The 16,021-nt window shown below is 46.7% G+C and overlaps 1 protein-coding gene across 5 annotated transcripts in view; it reads right to left on the bottom strand.

The window, feature by feature from the left end:
- Positions 1-7,695: 7,695 nt before the first annotated feature.
- The window catches only part of PTCH1 (patched 1), a 70,315-nt gene continuing 61,989 nt past the window's right edge, over positions 7,696-16,021 (bottom strand). For all 5 annotated transcript variants that reach the window (XM_041742857.1, XM_041742855.1, XM_041742854.1 and 2 more), the window contains 4 exons: positions 14,062-14,161; positions 13,266-13,520; positions 11,091-11,646; positions 7,696-10,603 (listed from right to left, as the gene is read on the bottom strand). In XM_041742857.1, coding sequence (XP_041598791.1) covers positions 11,092-11,646; positions 13,266-13,520; positions 14,062-14,161 — 910 coding nt within the window. In that variant the 3' untranslated portion in view covers positions 7,696-10,603; position 11,091. The remainder of the gene's footprint in view (positions 10,604-11,090; positions 11,647-13,265; positions 13,521-14,061; positions 14,162-16,021) is intronic.

The following is a 16,021-nucleotide window of genomic DNA, read 5'->3' as shown; positions in this document are numbered from 1 at the left end:
AACCCAATCAGTGAATGAATGTTGGGAAACACAAACAATAGATTATAGCTGTCATTGCATTTGACAGCCACTGCAACAGCTACCTACGCTCTTCCTGTTTCAAAGTTTTATTTCTGTACCTTTCATCCATCCTTCAGAGCTTTGAAACACAGACACAATCATGTCTCTGTTTAACAGTATTCACGAGGGAAAACAGATAAGGCTAGCTTTCAAGGTCACATTCTTCCCATGTGCCCTACATGTGCCCTTCCTAAACTTCTGAGAGCTTAAGAATCACCTGCAGAGGGGAGGCCTGGGGGGTTTAGTAGGTTAAGAGTGTGCCCTACATGTGCCCTTCCTAAACTTCTGAGAGCTTAAGAATCACCTGCAGAGGGGAGGCCTGGGGGGTTTAGTAAGTTAAGAGTCTGCCTTCGGCTTAGGTCATGATCCTACTATCCTGGGATCAACCCTCGCATGGGGCTCCCTGCTCCACAAATAAATAAAATCTTTAAAAAAAAAAAAAAAAGTAGAAGAAGAAGAATCACCTGAGAACCTGGCTGGCTCAGATGGAAGAGTGTGACTACTGATTTCTGGGTCCTGAGTTCAAGTGCCATGTTGGTTTAGAGATTACTTAAATAAATAAAATTGAAAAAGAAAAAACAGAAAAAAGAAAAAGAATCATGTAGAGAACTTATTAAAACAGATTCTCGGGCCTCAAACCCAGAGATTATGATTTAGTGGAGTTGCACACAGGGGAGCCTGTGGTTTCACATTTCTAGCAATTTGCCAGGTTATGTTGAAGCTACTATAGTCCTGACCGAACTCTGAGAACCATAGCTCATGGGTAGCATCTGCTCCAACAAAAGGGACCTCTCATTTTCCAGACACATTCTCAGTTTCTTATCTTCTGGGACTTAGCCAGCCTCTTTCATTTACTGATAATGTCCTACTCACAGTCTCTACCTATCCTTCAAGGCCAAATTCAAGTGGAAGCTCCTTCATGACATCTTTCCTAATTTATTCATCCCTTTGAATCCCATTTTTCTTGATTTATTCCTTTTTAAAAAATTATGCATCATATTCTAGTTGTATATCTATCTTCATTTATCTCTTTTAAAATATTTTAAAAATTGCCTTTTTTTTGTTTGTTTTTGAAGTTTATCTATTTAAGCAATCTCTACACCCAGCGTGGGACTCAAACTCATGACCCTGAGATCAAGAGCAAGCATGCTCTACCTACTGAGCCAGCCAGGCACCCAACATTTTTTTGTTTGATTTTGAATAATTATATAAATGATTGCTTGAAAAAATAGGAGAAAATAAACACTACTCCAGTAGTGAGCATAGCATAATGTATAGAGTTGTCAAACTGCCATTTTGTACAGCTGAAACTAATGAAACCTAGTGTATCAACTGTACTTCAATAAAAAAAAAATCCTTCTTGGTTAGAGATATATAATGAAGTATCTGTCGGTGGAATGGGGTGATGGGGATGATGTCTGGGATTTGTGTTAAAATACTCCAGTAGGCAATGAGAAATTGGAGGAGGACAGACAAAATAGAATCTGAGAAGCATTACCAATTGTTGGAACTGAATACCCTGGAGGCTCATTATTCTATGCTATATTCGTGCATTTGAAATTTTGCTCTAGTAAAAAGTAAAGTAAAACAAAAAATGCACATATATGTGTCATTATATTTACATATATTTGTAGGGAAATAGAAAGAATTAGACTTTAAGGTTCTTCATATCAGGGACTGTGATCCTGGTACTCCTTTTATCCTGCTCACAATCTGGAAAGGTGCCTGGCTCTAAAGAGGGTGCCACGCTCTGTAACCAGCTGTGACACGAATGCACAGTAGAGGCAGACAGTTGCCACAGCGTTTGCGCTGGTGGTGCTTAAACCTGGAGGCTCAGAAATCTACTACTTGCATTACAACCTCTAGCAGATCCTGTAACCTCACAGGAACTTGGTGTTCTCATCCGTACAGTGGGAGAAATTGTAGTAGGTACTTTGTACGGTTTGTTCTCTTAACAAATACTGTACTTGAGTGCTATGTTCCAAGCACAGATCTAGCTTTGGGGACACGGTAGTAAATACCATAGCCAAATCCCTGTCTTCAAATAGCCAACATTCTACTAGGGTGAGAAGGACAATAAACAAAGAAGTTGACAAAATATAGAAGATGTTAGAAAACACGAACCGCTGTGAAGAAACTTAGGCAGAAGAGGGAGATGGGGGTGCTGGGGTGGGGGTGTGGATTGTGTTTGCAGTTTTAAAGTGGGTGAGCAGGTGGGGTCCCCTGAGAAGGCGATGTTTTGACAAAGACCTGGATTCGATGAGGGAATGAGCCGTGTGTCTGTCTGTCTGTCTGTCTGGGAGACGAAATGTCCAGTCCTGGTGGAGGAAAGAATTAGGTGCAAATGCCCTGAAGGAAGACTGCCTGGTGTGTTGAGAAATAGCAAGAATCAGCACCATTGCCTGTATGGTGGCTAGAGTGCAGACAGGATTTAATGTGGAGACATTATATTCCAAGCCAGGGGTGGCCACACAGAAAATACTTTAGGCTTCGTAGGCCAAATGATGTCTGTCACAACAGCCCAACTGTGCCCCTGTGGCATGAAAGCGGCCCTAGACCATACAAAAGTGCATCAACATGTCTGTGTTCCAATAAAACTTTATTAACAGAAACAAGTGCCCAGTCTGGATTTGCCCTGGAGGCTGGAGTTGGACAACTCTTCCTCTGAATACAGTTCTCCCTCTAAGATTTTAGAGAATAAAAGGGAGATAGAGGACAAAACTAACACATAAACCCAAGGGACTGCTCCTCTATTCTATGCTTTCCACGCTGGCCTCGGATCCCCGGCATTGTCTGGTGTGTGATGAGGGCCTCCAGTCGGGCCTCCACCAGCAGGGCTGCGTCCGACTCAGGCTTAGCCTCTTCCTAACTCCTCTTTCCTAACTCACCGTGGTCTTTTCTCCTTTCTCTGCGGCTTCGTTTTCTCCTCACCACCTGCTCCCATCTCTCCCTGTGGCCTCTTGCACTTCGGTGCTCCCTCCTGCTCACCCACGGCCCCCGTCCCCCTCGTGTCCCGTGGGTTTGTGTGGAGCAGTGACCTCTGGCCTGAGCCGCGGGCCAGAGCCCGCAGTTTGATTACCAGCATGACTGCTCAGGGGGTGCGCCCCGCCCTCAGCCTGTGGACTCTGGAGGGAGTCCCCTCGGCCTCGGCCTGGGTGTCGAGAGTCTGGCCCGACCGAGGAGGGGAGGGCGGGCACACCTTCTCGGGAGAGGGAACCAGCCAGCCAGGAGGAAATTCGGAAGGGGTCAAGGTGGGCAGGGCAGGACCTGCAACGAGAGGGCTTGTGTTTTGCAGCCCAGGTGGGTGCGCTCGCGCCCTGGGCCAAGGAGCGTCTCACACCCGGCTGCGCTCTCCCTCGCACGGGCACGGCCGACGCGCCCTGCGGTTGTGTGTCTTCGTGTCAGGGCCATTAGGGACCGTCGGTGAAGGAACTATGCGACTTTGGGCATGAAATGCAAACTCTCTTGTGAAATGCAAACCTAGCCTCACCTATTAATTGCTTCTAATTAAGGAGAAACATTTTAGTCAATTAGCTTTTGGAATTTAAGTGTAATCAGAAGGGTAAGTCAGAGATTTGCTAATTGCTTCCTCCATCGCGGCCGTTAGCCTCAGCGCGGGCATAAACTCATGTGCACCTGGTGTGTACCTGGTGCGCGCACTCACAGCAGCTCGGGGCCCAGAAGCTCTTCCCTGCAGGATGGGTGTAGACGGCGGTCGCCTGTACCTTCGAAATTACCATGTGAAACAGACAGGGAAGAGGAAGGCCATGAGAGAATGAGAACACCGAGCCAGCCGTAGATCCAGGTCCTAAATCTGACTTGCCTCCCGAGGGCGCTGGCTCCTGTTAAGAGTGTTCTATCAGGGATCCCTGGGTGGCGCAGCCGTTTAAGCGCCTGCCTTTGGCCCAGGGCGTGATCCTGGAGACCCGGGATTGAGTCCTGTGTCGGGCTCCCCGTGCATGGAGCCTGCTTCTCCCTCTGCCTGTGTCTCTGCCTCTCTCTCTGTGACCCACACTTTTGGGGTCTAACCTGTCCAAGGTGTCCGATGGCATTAGCCTTCCATGATTCGTGACAAATCCCCATGATTCGTGATAGCCTTCCTCGGTTCCAGGTAAGGTGGGAGCTGAATAAGGAAAGAAAGAGCATCTAGGGATAGAAGGGCCGAGGGCACATATTGAGGCTTTGGTACCAACAGGAGTCTTATGGGCTGGCTATGGATCTTGCAGCCCCATGGATGTTTTGAAGAAGATCTTTGTCTCTTCGTGTTCTCTTCCACTCTTTTTTCTTGCCTCTTCCTCATTGTAATGGTCTTTTTTCCTAGTTTTGGTGGCACTTCGGCCTTTTCCAGAGTACTGGCCCTGTTCTGTGGACACCTGAGCACGGGGCCCCAATGGGGAGCTGTGTTGTCTCTCAGCCCATAGCCGACAGCCTCCTGCTTTTCTCCTGCCTCATCTCGCTTCTTGTCTTGCTTCATAAGAGGCTCTCACCGGGAGTCTACCTACTGCTGCTGCTGATTGAAATTTGTAATTACAAAGATTATTCTTTTGGCATCTTAAATGTGGGCTTAAGGCTGCAGTCCTCACCAGTCAGGACTTGCTCATCAATTTCTCCTCCATCTACATGATTTTTCTCTTTACAAAAATAAAACCGGCTCTGATCCACACCCCCCCTTTCCATGAAAATACAAGCTGTTGTCCATTGTGTACAAATATATTGCCGTTGACAGAGGTATTTCCTGGGCTTGCTGTAGTGTGAACTCTTATCTGGCTTTATTTTTGCCTCAGTGGTAGCTTATATCATACGCCTATGCCCTGGCTCTTAAGTCCTATGGATAGGGAGCAGATGAGTAAAGGAACACACTCCAGAAAAAAGGAATGTAAAGGGGGTTCAATTGACTTTGAGAAAGCTGTGGCTGTGGTTGCCTCTTCTAGTGACAGTGCTCACTGGTGTGTGTCTGTCAGGGCAAGGGCTCCCTCTCAGCTAAAAGGCCCATTCTCTTTGCCCCAAGAAAGGGAATTCCTAAAAAGTAGGTGAGAACCAATGACAGTAAAAACACCCTGCCATGTAGAACGCACATGCGTTGGCCAGGCCAAGCTCCATTTGGGTCTTCTCTACTACTCCCTTCTTTGTGTAACAATAGAGTCCTGGGTCCCTCTGCTTTCCTGAGGCCCAACATGTTCCTAACAGATCAGAACTGCCTCCAAGATCCCTAAATGGCAGTTATTTCCTGGCAGGGAACCTATGCAGAAAATGGTGTCCAACATGTTCTCCGTCATGACAATGTGAATGCTTAGACAGATTGGTGTTTGAGGCGTGTTCTCATTAGGTGCAACCTTCATTAAGAGTAATTAAAACTTGGCAAATGTTCTTTTTGGATGATTAATAGGCCATCTCCACTTCTCCTTTTGGGAGGTCAGTTGCCAGTTACCAAAAATGAAACACCTGCCTTTACATCAATGTGGCTGCTGCCCGAAATTTAGCAGCATGCAGCATTCCCAAAGCTGTTAAATATACCCATCGTGCCAAAAATAATGAGGCCTTACATTTACCTAAGTCCTGAATAAATATGGTGGATTTGGGGACACAAATCTGATTAAAAATTTCTCCCCAGGCCAACATGAAAAACTAAATTAGCTTACTTAGTTAGGTATATGTAATTTATAAAGAATATAAAATTGGATGGCAATGAATGTTCATTTTGGTGGTATAAAACATGTCTAAGAGTCTTTCAATTTGAATTCTAATTAATACAATTAATATTTTCCATGCTCAGTTTCAGGGGATACCTATTCCCCATGACCAAGTGAGCATTATGTATGAAGTTCACCACCGAAGTGCTTTAGGAAGAGATTGTTGATTAGACCAGGAGGTGAAATGATGAAGTTCTAAGGCAGGAAACTCTGCTTAACACTTTATGACTGTTGTTTGTAGATGATGGATCTGTTAAGGAAGGACATTTTATTACTGGAGCATCTTATTCAGTGTGGGGTCCACAGGGGTTCCAGTTCTTTCAGTTGACTCCTACTGTCCCCTCTGGGCCAGACCTCATCACAACCATCACTGCTCTCCACCTTCAGAAGTCTGCAAAGGACACACATTATCTTTAGTTTCTATGCAGATGAGGATACAGAGGCTCCAAGGTTTCCAGCGACCTGCCCAAGTCAGAGCTGGTCACCTGCACCCCCATCAGCTGGAAGGGGGGACAGGCTCTGGCCTGGAGGGGCCTCCCTCCCCTGCCTGAGTCACAAGCCCACACCTTCCACTGGCATCCTGCCCCTGCGGTGGCAGAGCCCTGAAAAGGATTTCCTCTCTCTGGACTCCCAGACACAGAGACAGTTGACAGGTCTCCACTCTTTCCCAGGGGTGAACATGTGCTTTTGTGGAAAGATGGCACAGAGGAGTTGGCATCTCTACGTCATTTTCAGACTTGGCCCACACTGGCTGTGTAGCCGTAGCCCGACCAGATTATGGTCCCAGAACACATTCAGCTGGAAAGAGTCTAGGGACAGTCTCCGCTGGTGCTCAGAACCACCAGGACAGCTGGTTAGCGCGCGGGTTCCTGGGCCTCACTCCCGGGATTCTGACTCAGTAGGTCTTGCGGGGGGGGGGGGGGGGGGGGGGGGAGGCACTGAAGATTCTGCCTTTCTGGAAAGCTTCCAAGGCACGTCAAAGCTGTGGATCCATGAACCCCACCCAAGTATCACTCGCCTAGGATTACCCTAGCTTAAACTGGGTTGGCAAACTCTCTCAAGGGCCAGTAAGTTATTTGAGGCTTTGTAGGCTACACTGGGTCACAACTACCCATCTTTGCCGTGGTAGCTGGAAAGCGGCCATGGATGGACTATCTGGATGTCAATGGGTGCGTGTCTTCTGCTAAACCTTTACAAAAACAGGAGGGAGCCTATGGACTGCAGTTTGCTGACCTCTCACCATGTGTTCGTGACAATTTGGGTCTCAAGTTCCTCCCCACCATTCCTTGCTTTCAGTTGGGTATGATATTCCTGGCCTTATTTTTCTCCATGGCTACAATGAAGATGAGACATAATCAGATCATGGACATTCGGGAAGAGCCATTCTGTATCAGGCTCAATCAGCCCCAATGGTCAGCTACCTTGTTTAAAAGTGTGGGACCTTCGTTTATTTTGATAATCATCACATTTGTCTTTATAAATATTCCAATTATCAGGCATCACATAAAAAATATTGGTAAGAGATGACAGGATATAATTTTGAACAATAATTTAGGAACTCTCTTGATGTTGGAAAATAAAAACCTACAGTTCTTCTTCTATCAACAATGCTTCCATGAGGTAGGACAAGGAAGGATTCTTTAGCAATGTTACTAAGACAAAACAATGAAGTTTATGGTGGCCTGACATGCTAACTGCCTTTGTAAAATATAATTAAAACACAGTCTATGAATAGGGGTGCCCAGGTGGCTCAGTCAGTTAAGTGTCCAACTCTTGATTTCTGCTCAGGTCATGATCTCAGGGTCCAGGAATTGAGCCCCATGTCGGGTTCCCCACTCAGCACAGAGTCTGTTTGTCCCTCCTCTCCCGCTGTTCCTCCCCCCATTCCCGCTCTCTCTCTCAAACAAGTAGAATCTTTGAAAAAAAAATTCTATGAACAAACATATAACCAACAAGTTATATTATTTTTATTCATGTTAGAATTTCTATCAGTGTTTGAACATTAATATTTAGAGAGTTTGTACATTTTTGCCTTCCAAGGTTTAAAATGAGAACCACACTAGGTCACAAATGGTAACTAATACATATTTCACAATCGCATGAATATTTACTCGATCTCTCACTCTCTTAACACTGTTAGACTTTTCTTTTCCTTGCTGTACTTTACAATGAAAAGTGTGCCCCACTCATGTCTCAGCAAAGTTCCAGACATTATGGATTCATCACATATAAATTCTTTAAAAATATACTTTTGTCAAAAGACTTGATGACTACTATATACACTACAAAAATAAATTTTCATATAAATAAATTATATGGCATACTTTTATCTTTGTAATTGAAATGACACAAACCCATTTCTGCCCAAACTGGCAGACAATGAGACCCAGTTTGAATATTTATTTCCTTTAAACTCCTTACACTAACACCTACCATGAGTCCTTAATGAAAATGTTATATACTCTGAACTATTTAACATTAGTAAGCACTCTATACAAATAAAAATTCTGTTCAAAAGTAAAACAGCTGTAATAGTGTTTCCAATAGAAATAAAATCCCTGCATTTTTTGTTATAAACTGGCATGACAAATAGTGTAGGAAAACATTCTTATGATACAAAATTATAAATATCAGCAAAGATTTTTTTAAAAAATTAAAACATCCAAATTAACAAACAAGACAGACAAAATAAAACTATTTTAAAAAGAGAGAGAGAGAGAAATTCTGGCTGCCTGCCTGTCCCCAAGTTCTCCCTTTGCAAATGTGACCATGGGAGAGTTCTACACTGTGCAGAAGCGGGGGCATGCAAGCTGTCATGCACCACACAAGCTGGGCTCAGGAAAGGAGTGAAGAGGGCATGCCACGCGCCAGAGGGAAGCAGACCTCAGAATTTTGCACCATCTCTCTCTTGAATGCAGGACATAAGTTTTCTGAGCAGAGCTAGGTGTTAGGTGACAGTGTGGCTGACAGAGGCTCTGAACAGTAGAGGCGGGCCCGCCGGGGCCCCTGGCACATGAACACACACACCTGGTGGCCACAGGTGGCTTCCAATTAGTATCTTACAGTTTTGCGGCAAGTTTTAGGGTCTGAGGTCACTATACTGCTGGGTACTGCTGGGAGCCCATTGCCTTTTGACTGAGATTTTCTGTGTGAAACATGAGGGCACAATGGGAGCTGCCATTTGTGCTCCTACAGTAGCTTAGTCTGGGTATCGACTGCCTCCCCGACACTTGCAGGTCTCCAGCTGAGAGCAGAGGAAGACCAAACCTCAGAGCAAGACGAATGATGATATAGAAGCAGATCTGTAAATATAATGCCTGGTTGAGAGATCTGCCTCCACATCCAATCTTCAGTGGGGTGTATGCAATTACCATCTATCTCCCTGCTCTCTGATCAGTGTCACGTGGAAAGAACACTACTAAGGTTGGGAGGAGGGACACCGTTGATTTAGGAGGTGTGTACCCATCACATTAATAGTAGCACACTGAGAAGGATCCTTTGGAAGCTCTTATCAGAACTTCTGATGCTGTATCACCACACTAGATGCTATTTATTTTTAAAGAAGGTACAAATGGATGCAAAAAGCCCCAACCAACTGTGCAATTTAGGAAGAGGGGGAATTTAAACCGTAGGGACTCGGAATATCACCTCTGGATTGACAGTGGGCGCTGAATTAACAGGTTTTTCTACTTGTAGCAGGGTCATTGCTTCTGAAAGATTTGCAATTTGCTCTTAAACTTTTGAAGGTATGTGTGTGTGTGTGTGTGTGTGTGTGTGTGTGTGACAAGAGGTACCATGAAGGCTGCATCTCTAGAGTATACGTTCGTGGCCCGGTGGGAGCTCACCACTAAACGTGTCTTTTAACTCTTTAATACCAATGAAGATGAACAGATATTAGCTCTAAATCCTGAGGTTCCAATGTCCACCACAGTGACCCACGCGACACAGCCCGTCTCCTCTGAGGCATGAATTGGGAGTGTCTGGATAGCAGCCATGATTGAAAGAGATGCCTTGGACCTGAAGCAGGTCTGGCAAAGGGTAAGGCGACATTCAAGGCTAGCTTTCCACCAGCACCAAGCAATAAAGATATCCTGACTCTTCCAGCCTAACTAGGGCAGAGCCCATGAAGGATTACAGACAGTGAAAAGAGACAAAAAAATAAAAAAAAAAAAAAAAAAAAAGAAAAAAAATAAAATCACAGTACAGTACATTGGGAAACCACGCACGTGTTCACACACACACAGCCAAACAGAATCACATCCAATTACACCTGGAGAAGCCACCGGGGTTAATGTACTTTCTTCATATCTGCTCATTAAACAACAAAATTACCACGCATAGCGTGTTTGAAAGTTAACAGTAACATTTCATACTACCACAGGGTTGTGATATGCAAATTTAAAAATATTTTAAACAGAAATCTTTACAAAATAATCCTATTACATAAGCAATATTTGCATAGAATTATACAGGTAAATTATACAATATTTAAGCAGCAGCAACATATGCTGAAATTTAAGACTAAGTTAAGCTTGGTTGTGGCACAGAGATCCATGTACAATTCGGGAGGGGCCCTGCGGCGGCCTCCCCACTGCCTGCTCTGGGGGCAGCGGTGGCGAAGGCCCACATCACACTACTTTATATCCGTTCGTTCCTTTGTATATTACATATGTGTACACCTCTTAAATATTTATAGAACTATTTCACAAAATAATACAATCGGTTACAGTAACGCTGAACTGCTCTTCTGGTGTGCACATCTGTGTAACTCTAAGCAGTTCTCTTCAAGCAGTTTGGGGGTGGGGGTCGGGGGCTTCCAATCTTTGGCCTCTTTGCATCAGATTCTGCTCATCCTTTAAAAGAAAAAAGAAATCAAATGAGGCAACAGGTGTTACGAGTCCATATATTTAAGAAAGCACAAAATCAAGGAAACTGGTCAACGGTATTAGGATCAGGATGGGGGTGCTGAGTGAGGGCATGAGGGGCTTCCAGGGGCACGTGGCGAACCCTTCTGTGATCGGAGGGCCAGAGACATGGATGTGTCCATTCCCCAAGCTATGCATCATATGTACCTGTTATGGTGCCTTATAGAGACTGAAAACCAGGTGAAAGATGCAGCTGCCAGCATCCTTGTGAACTTGCACTAATGCTCACCAGGTTAGCTGCAAGGTGAGGGACCCAATTTGGGACTTGACTGGTTCCCCAAGGATGACAAAGCTTGGACATCAGAGGTCACTGGGGTTCGGTCTGGCTCATGGAGAAGGCAGTCTGAGAAGTCCCAAGGAGCTCTGCCCCGAGCGTCCCTCCAACACACCCGGGCCGCCCACCTGCCACACGCACCTCAGTTGGAGCTACCGCCCCGGGGTCTCTCCTCACATTCCACATCCTGCAGCTCTATAACTTCCACCTTGGAATCCCTCCTCTCGCACCGGACGTTAAAAGGCACGTGGGGGTCCTCAAATAGCCTGTGGTCAGTCTCCGGGCAGTCCCCGTAGCCCGGACAGAGTCCTCCTCTGGGGTTCCAAGCAGAGCCAGGCCCAGGCGCAGGCGGGGGGTGCACAGCAACAGTCACGGACGCCGAGGCCGTCACAGTGGTGATGGGCTGGCAGTAGCTGGGCGTGGAGCTGCCCATGGCAGTGAACACTGGGTGCCGGGGGTTGTTAGAACGGGCTCCCCGGGGGCCCGCGCGGTCCCTACTGCCAGGGCCAGGATGCCCGTCAGTAGAAATTTCGAAAGCGTCTCTGCGCGGTCTGTAGGGGGGCGGCCGCAAGCCTTCTCTGGGGGGTTCCCTCCGGGGCTGCTGGCCTGGTCGCCCAGGAGGAAGGGTCTCTGAGTCCAGGGTGGGCTGCTGTCGAGGGTTTGAGGGTGGGTGATGTCTCGCTTCGGGATGGACCACCTGCAGAGGGCAAGGGCAGGTTACAACAGGCGGGACGCTCACCCCAGGCAGGGTATCACCCCTTGCAGCGCCCAGCCTTTTCTTCTTGGCGTAGGCTCCTGCTGGCCACCCACACACAGCTCTTCACCCAGTGCTCAGTCAACCCCACAAATGGCTGGGAGAGGCCTCGGGGAATCAACGGGGCCTCCCACCAACAAAAGAAAAACCTGTTCTTTTAGAACCTCCCTGACGTGGCAGAGGAAGGCCTCATTTGGACCTGGCATCTAGGCCTTCTCTAGCACAGCTGGCCGGACACATATGGCTGCTGCCCATAAATGCAGGGCTGTGGTTGGAGGTACCGGGGCTGCCTCCCTCCTCCAGCATGCCACCCCACCCTGTGCTGCAGGGTCAGATCCCAAGGTCCTCCTCTTTGTAAACTGCTGAACATCTGGCTCTGGCTCACCCAAACGCAGTACATTGGCAGGACTGTATATGTACGCTGCTGAACGCGGTAGCCACTAGGAAACATATGGCTCTTTACACTCAAATGAACAAAATTCCAAATTCAGTCCCTTTGCTGCACTAGCCACATTTCAACTGCCCAACAGCCACATGTGGTCAGTGCTCACTATATCGGTGAGCACAGAGGGAGCATTTCCATCATCACGGAAAGTTCTATGGGGCAGCGCTGCTCTGTCCGGTTGTTAGGAATCTGGTTTCTGGGTCTCTATACAAAGCATGGAGCAACACAGTGGCCACATCAATCAAAAGGACCGTGACCAACTTCAAAGTCGTTCAGCTTGTACCTATTTTTAGGCTCCCGCTGAACAAAACCAGATTCACACTGCAGCTCAGCAGGCATCGTCACGGGGGGTAAGAGGAGGAAAATTTAGGTTATTTGGTTGGCCTCTCTCTCTTTCATGCTAGGGCTGCTGTGGCCTGGGACTGGAATACCCATTTCCTGGAGGGACAGCAGGAGGCCCTCAGTTGGAGTAATACAAGTCTTAGAACCTTCCTTGGGTTTTGTGTGCTGTGCTCTGGGCCTGGGGAGCTGAGGCCATCCTGGGGAGCACAGAGAGGGCAGGACATGACTATGGCTTTTGGAGCCTCTGAGAAGGGGCTCCTGGGTTCTCATGGTTTTCCTGAATGACTGAGGGCTGAGCTCCTCTGCTCTCTCCAGCTACTTGTGGTAACGTCTTAGACATCAGTAACCGAAATCATTTTGTACCAAGGGCATTTAAATGTAACAGAAGGGGGAGGAGAAAAATCACTCTGTTGGCAATAAAAATACCACTACATTTTTAAAAAGTGTTATTCTAAAATGACACGTAGCTTAAAAACAAAACAACCAAAAACCACAGCAGAAGTCCCAGCAAAGCACACTTTACCTCTGGCTCTTAAGCTCCAATTGTACTCAGCCTGAATGAGATGCACACCTATGCTTCCCATAGCTAATGTTACTGGCCACTGCCCTTTTCAATCCATAAAACATCTGACCACATGGAACTGATGTTTTTATAGTTTAGGGAGTCAAACAACAGCAATTTCATGATTCCACCTAATCTCTACTTTATTTTAAAATCCTATCTGTCTGGGAATTGCTGTCAGAGGAGGCAGGGGCTGCCCCTTGGATGACTTACAGTGGAGCGGGCAAAGACGGGGTTTTCTGTGGCTTCCACGATCACCTGGTGGGCAGGGCCCCTGGTGCCCTGCTGGGCCTCGTAGTGCCGAAGCTCTTCACTGATGCCCGACACTGTAGTCTGAGAACTGTACTCCGAGTCAGAGGAATCAGACCCATTGGTTGCATGGCTGGGTGGCACGGCAAACCGGACCACACTGGGGGGTGGCTCAGGGGAAGGGGTGGGCAGTCGGTTCAGCCCGTTGGCTGGAGATACCTATTTAAGGAGATTCCACAGTAAAGTGTTATCATTCATTTACCTGCTGGTCACATTCAAAGCACAAAACACAGTATCACTTGGGGGTCTCTGCACCTGGCCCCCCACGGCCCCAGCCTCTCCCACTATCCCACGTTCACCATCCCCACGCTGCCATTGCGAGGACCATCAGGCCTTTTGGCTGGAGCAAAGGAACTGCCCTCTGCTTTTACACTCTGAGAAGCAGCCTATGCCCTTTCGTTTTTTTAAGCCCGGATACTCATCTTGAGCAGAAAATGCTTCACTGATAGAGAACTACAAGACTCAGGCTGCCAATCACTTAAGTGGTTTAAAATACCCAGACCAAACTGAACCAAAATGAGTACTACATCCCCCAAACTATTAAATTGAAGAGAAAAAAAGCTATTGTTGTTGACTCTTTACTGGAATGGTAAATAGTCAGTAATGCTGCTCTACCTACGTATCTAAATCAACAGTGACCCTAAGAAGGGCAGCATGCAGGCGGCCTGAGGATGGTACATTACTCCTGGGAATTACTGACCTCAGGATATGGCCCGAAGAAGGACAGAAGGACTGGCAGCAAAACCAGCCCATTGAGAACACCCAGGATTGTTAGGATCGCCAGGACAGCAAAGAAATACCTTGAAGACAAAAGAGAAACAGGAACATTCACTGTGACAAAAGTAAATGAAGCTAGCCTTCACGTGCCCAAATGTTATGTAGTATGTCAAAACCAGAAATTAACACAGCCCACATGTTTGAAAAGGTGGTTATAAAACTGTGGTTCAAATTCAGCAGGAGATTAGGGTTTTTTTTTTTCCCCCTTTTTTTACCTTGTGACTACAAGGTCGAGGTCTACATTCCACAACCCAAAGTGTTAGTTTGTGAAGGGAAAAGAGAAAAATTAGTTTGTTAATTTGCTGAAATCTCCTGGCATGTAATGTTATTTATGAATGTGTTACACAAACACAAAAATATGGAATGTGAGCTGAATTGCTGAGCAGATTGGAAGCACAAACACAATGCAGAGGGGCCCTGTCCGTGAAAACCCAGCAGAAGCAAACAAATGAAGTGAAGGGTGTAGAATTTAAACAATTTAGCTCAGGAGGAAAAGCAGCCCACTTCTGCAGGCAGCTAATCCACTGTGAAATGCTTCTGCATCTTAGAGCAGAATCTCTAATTAAGTCTCTAGCGTATCAGGTAAGGCTTTCCCTGGGCTTTCATTAATCACAACTTTCTGCCTAGAATTCTGTGAGTTCCAGTTTTACCAAACGGCTCCAATTGCAACCTTTTTTAGCACACAAGAACCAGCTTTCTCCAAAGAAAACGCTGCCCATTCTGTGGTTGCTGGGGTATTTGCGGGGGAGGGCGGTCCACAATGAGGGGGCTGCTCTGTGGGCCAATCTTTTGTTGAACAATTTAGCATCTCTGAATACTCTTGTTTTGCGTCAGCCAATTCACACATAAAGGCCACAGCACCATGAAGACGAGGAGAGTGCACAAGTGGCCCTGCTTTCCCACCACTGAGGGCTAAGGTCTGGGATCCTTCATGAATACCAAGGTAAACCTGTCAGCTCAGGAGAGCTGCTGGCGGACACTCCACACAGCTGGAGGGAGTGGGCTCCACTCAAGTGTATGTCTTCTGGAACTAACGATATCTAGGGCAATTTTGCTAGAATTGGCCTTGGCGGGGGGGGGGGGGGGGGGATGCTCAGGATGTTCTGTGAGGGAGGAAGGCAAGATATCTATCTGTTAATGGTCCTCTTGATCATAAAACAGAACAGGCACCATACTTTGCCATGACTATATATGTTTCGACATTAGATGAAAGGAGTGAGAATCCCTATAAAAATACAAATACCTCGCAGCTATTGTAAACACTAGAAACTTCTGAGCTGCATTAGTAAAAAGCAAGCTGCCAATGTCTTGCTCTAATGTAAACTGCTGGAACTTTAGGCTGAAGCATATATCAGCAGCAGCATTAAGACATTTGCATCCCATCCATCTAACTGTAGAATAAACAGACCAATTAGATTTCTGACGGCTTAGTGTATACAATGTCTGCTCATTTAGCTGACCTCAGTGAGGGCTTTATCTGGTTAATCCATCCAGTTCTAGAAAATGGGAAGCCCTTTTAAGTGCTTGAAACAAGAACCCTGATATCTCTGGGAGAGAACAGGAAGCCATGGGTTAGAGGAGAGCTGGGACTCTGCCCTCCATCCTGGTTCCCAGCTGGTTGCGCTGATTCTGGCAAAGATACCCCCACTGTGGCTCACTCAGCATCCCCGCAAGGCTGAGATCCTCTGAGATCCCATCATACCCATCATTTCCCCATGCTGCTGCACCACCTATCAGCTCCCTCTACACTCCAAGACTGTACGCTACATGGAGAGGGATGAGGTCCACATTACTTGCTGCTGCCTTTGATGGCACTTACAAGGTACTTGTTACATGTTTCTCACTCAACACAGTGTAACGAGCACCTCATAAGAAATCATGTA

This window comes from Vulpes lagopus, chromosome 2 (genome assembly GCF_018345385.1).
Source record: "Vulpes lagopus strain Blue_001 chromosome 2, ASM1834538v1, whole genome shotgun sequence".
Classification (NCBI taxonomy): domain Eukaryota; kingdom Metazoa; phylum Chordata; class Mammalia; order Carnivora; family Canidae; genus Vulpes; species Vulpes lagopus.
The sequence above is the reverse complement of the archived record's forward strand: the minus strand, read 5'-3'. Positions and strand labels throughout refer to the sequence as shown.